Source organism: Brachyhypopomus gauderio, chromosome 3 (genome assembly GCF_052324685.1).
Source record: "Brachyhypopomus gauderio isolate BG-103 chromosome 3, BGAUD_0.2, whole genome shotgun sequence".
NCBI lineage: Eukaryota > Metazoa > Chordata > Actinopteri > Gymnotiformes > Hypopomidae > Brachyhypopomus > Brachyhypopomus gauderio.
The window spans coordinates 24,835,586-24,839,354 of NC_135213.1; the positions used below are offsets into that span (position 1 = coordinate 24,835,586).

Consider the following 3,769-nt stretch of genomic DNA (forward strand, 5'->3'; position numbering starts at 1 on the left):
TGAGAGAGTGGATGTAGTCGGTTGCTATTTCATTCTGAACTGCAGATTGTTATCATTATGGGACAAGTAAAGGCCCATGGAAGACACCTACCTCACTGTGTCCATGACGGGCGATGAGCTGAGCTGTCCTCCCTCACCAAAACATCAAACTGAGGGTTTGAGTATCTTCAGGACGGAGCAACAGCACCTGTTGCTTTTTGCCAGTTATGCCCAATTATTTAGATTTATTGCCATATGCTTTGAACCTACACCCATGTAATTCAGAGAACCACAGAGGCAGACGTTTATAAAAGCTGTGACTTGAGAGCCAAGTTTTAGATTAATGCCTGGTTTGTAGGCTGTTTCTCCACCGTGTGTGGAGAATCCCAAGAGAGAACTCTCAATATTTCTCATCTGAATCTGTCATCGTGAAATGGCCAGACTGCTTCGTGAGTGACAAAGTGTCCCCCTGAGTTTGTGTGAAAATTAGACCAGACTTGATGGTGGGTTACAGATGACACCATTAGTGGGGCAGCAAACCAAGAATACAAACCATCGCACACAAACTTTGCTTTCAGTGTATCAAGCATCTCTCAGTGGTCCATGGAAAACCTGCTTTCACATTTCACACATATAGAACAAAGGAGTAGGAGGATATGTTTTTTGTTTTTTGTGCGGTGCCTTTGTTTGAAATACAGTAGTTGTGGTTCATGACTGGAGTCATATTGGCTTTGGGATAAAGATGAATCTCTGACATCAACTGTTTGGTCAATGGTTCCTGAGCTCTTTGGTATGCACACACATGCACGCACTCACATACGCACACTCGCTCACGTGTACGGCACTGCTGCGATGTGCGAACCCTTGCTTGTGTGTCAGAGCTGCAGGAGGACGTCACTTCTGCGCACATCTATGCGGTCTCTTCCCCCTGAAGCAGGATGGGGGGGAGGAGTAAATGCAGAGAGAGGAGGTGGCGAGGAGAAGGCAGGAGAGAAGGATGACTCATTCCTGGGGAAGCAGGCTGAGCATCAGGCTCCTGCTTCCAAGACCAGCAGTGCCAGTTAGTCTACCAACTGAATACCTGCAGACAGAGAGTGGGAGAGAGAGAGAGAGAGAGAGAGAGAGAGGGAGAGAGAGAGAGTGAGAGTGAGAGAGAGAGTGTGTAAGGAGGAGGGGACTGCAGCAGGTGCAAAACTGTGATGAAGCATTCGCCTTATTTCCTGTTTTAGCTCACAAATAGGTGTGTGTGTGTGTGTGTGTGTAAGGGGGTGGGTAGGTGTGTGTGTGTGTGTGTGTGTGTGTGTGTGTAAGGGGGTGGGTAGGTGTGTGTGTGTGTGTGTGTGTGTGTGTGTGTGTGTGTGTGTGTGTGTGTGTGTGTGTGTGTGTAAGGGGGTGGGTAGGTGTGTGTGTGTGTGTGTGTGTGTGTGTGTGTAAGGGGGTGGGTAGGTGTGTGTGCGTGTGTGTGTGAGGAGGTGGTAGGTGTGAGTGTGTGAGTCTGTGTGCAGCTGCTCAGGACTCTCCTCTACTCTCCCATCACAGCCAGCTGCTGGTGGCTGTATTTTCTGTCTGTGCTGGTGTTTTATGAATGGATGGGGGATGACGGAAGGAAAGCCCCCTCCCCCACCCTCTTTACCCCACGCATCCTTCTGTGTCCCCCCCCCCCTCTCTCCTCCGCCTACTCCACAGCCCTGCCCCTCTGCTCCAGCCAATCCTACAATCGCTGCATCCAGTCTCAACCAGCTTGTGCCGGGGACTGCTGACGCCAATAGTCCCACCCCCCTCCCTCGCTCCCTCCACCCATCCTTCTCCGTCTCTCCTTCCCAGAGCTCCGTGAGCGGCATGAAGAATCCGTCACGAGGGAAGGTGCTGCTGCAGCAGTAGAGAGGCGATCCGTGCACGTAGGCACATACACACCCACGCGGCACGCGGCCCCTCGCGCACACGCTCCGACGCACGCAGCGGCCGGCGTGGGCATCGAGCGGCGGAGGCGGGGCAGAGGGGCGTGCGTGCCAGACTGCGGCGGCATTCCTTCTCTCCGCGCGCTGCGAGGCAGATCACCGGCGGATGACGCTCACCTCTCCCCTTCCTTTCGTCTCTCCGCACGCGTGTCTCTCCATCCCGCTCACCCGGCTCCCTCTCTCTCTCTCTCCGGTGCCACGCCGACGGCGGAATGTTCTGCTTCTGCCTGCAGGGCTCTCTACTGAAGCTCCAGGCTCTGGAAGAGGACGCCAGCCCGCCCCACGGGGCCTCACCCGACGACAGCCCACCTGCTCTGGGCTTTAAGGAGGAGAGCCAGCCGCCGTCACGCGGGAGCCTGAGGGAGGACGGCGGTCCCCAAGGTAACGCAGCCTCTCGGCTTGTGGCGCAGCGTCCCAGCTCGCCACCGCCGTTAGCATCACGAGGCAGGTGACGGTTACGAGGTGGAGTTAAAGCTTTCTGGAAGCACTGAATGATGTGCACAATCGTGTGATTTTGATCCATTTTTATTTGTATTTGAGCTCATCTGTGAAAGAGTAGCAAGTGATTGGAAAGGTGAAGGATGCACATGAGAATGGAGATTGTGGGACGTGTTCCAGCCTGGGGGGCTGAGGCGTGTTTGGGGGGCTGAGGCGTGTTTGGGGAGCAGAGACGTGTTTGGGGGGCTGAGGCGTGTTTGGGGGGCTGAGGCGTGTTTGGAGGTGTGGGTGGGTTTGGGGGGCTGAGGCGTGTTTGGGGAGAGGAGCCGTGTTTGGGGGTGAGGGTGGGTTTGGGGGGCTGAGGCGTGTTTGGGGGTAAGGGTGGGTTTGGGGGGCTGAGGCGTGTTTGGGGGTGAGGGTGGGTTTGGGGGGCTGAGGCGTGTTTGGGGGTGAGGGTGGGTTTGGGGGGCTGAGGCGTGTTTGGGGGTGAGGGTGGGTTTGGGGGGCTGAGGCGTGTTTGGGGGTGAGGGTGGGTTTGGGGGGCTGAGGCGTGTTTGGGGGTAAGGGTGGGTTTGGGGGGCTGAGGCGTGTTTGGGGGTAAGGGTGGGTTTGGGGGGCTGAGCCGTGTTTGGAGGTGTGGGTGGGTTTGGGGGGCTGAGGTGTGGAGCTGAGTGGGGACTGAGGTGAAGTTTGGGGTTGGGGTGGAGCTGGGGAGGTGATGGGGCTGGGTTGTGTTTGGCAGGTGGGGGTGAGGTTGAGGAGCTGAAGCATGTTTGAGATAGTGAGGGTAAGGGTTTGGGGGTGGGGTTGCAATGTAGCTGAGAGAGGAGTAGACGTGTTTGGAGTGGGGCGGCTAAAGTGAGGTTTTGGGGTGAGGGTGGTGCTGTTTGGGGTGAGGGTGGTGCTGTTTGGGGTGAGGGTGGTGCTGTCTCCAGCTTTTGTTTTGCTGGGTTTTTTTAAGCAGGTGAAGCCAATGCTGGTGCTATTTCACACAGGTATCTATTAATAACACAGCAAGCTGGGAAGATAGGCAGTCTGCCTGCACCTTCCCTCAGCACGACTCTCTCTCACACACACGCACACACACATACGCACGCACACACACATACGCACACACCTCTGTGCTCACATTCAAATATCTGTATTCAGCTCTTTCTCACCCTTGTTTTCTGTAACCCCTTTGCATTTTTTACTATCTTTTTCTCTCTCTCTCTCTCTCTCTCTCTCTCCCTCTCTCTCACTCACTCACTTTATCTCCTATTGTTGCTGTTTTCACACTACGTGAATGAAGCTTTACTTGTAGTTTGGGGGGCTTCCTGACAGCTTTTGTATCGGCTCCTCTCCTGTCTCCTCTCCTCTCCTGTTTTATCCTCTCCTCTCCTGTCTCCTCTCCT

At 55.0% G+C, this 3,769-nt stretch overlaps 1 protein-coding gene across 2 annotated transcripts in view; it reads left to right on the forward strand.

Annotated features, from left to right (window-relative positions):
- Positions 1-1,839: 1,839 nt before the first annotated feature.
- Positions 1,840-3,769, forward strand: part of fam13c (family with sequence similarity 13 member C) — a 13,024-nt gene continuing 11,094 nt past the window's right edge. For both annotated transcript variants that reach the window (XM_077000611.1, XM_077000612.1), the window contains exon 1: positions 1,840-2,318. In XM_077000611.1, coding sequence (XP_076856726.1) covers positions 2,150-2,318 — 169 coding nt within the window. In that variant the 5' untranslated portion in view covers positions 1,840-2,149. The remainder of the gene's footprint in view (positions 2,319-3,769) is intronic.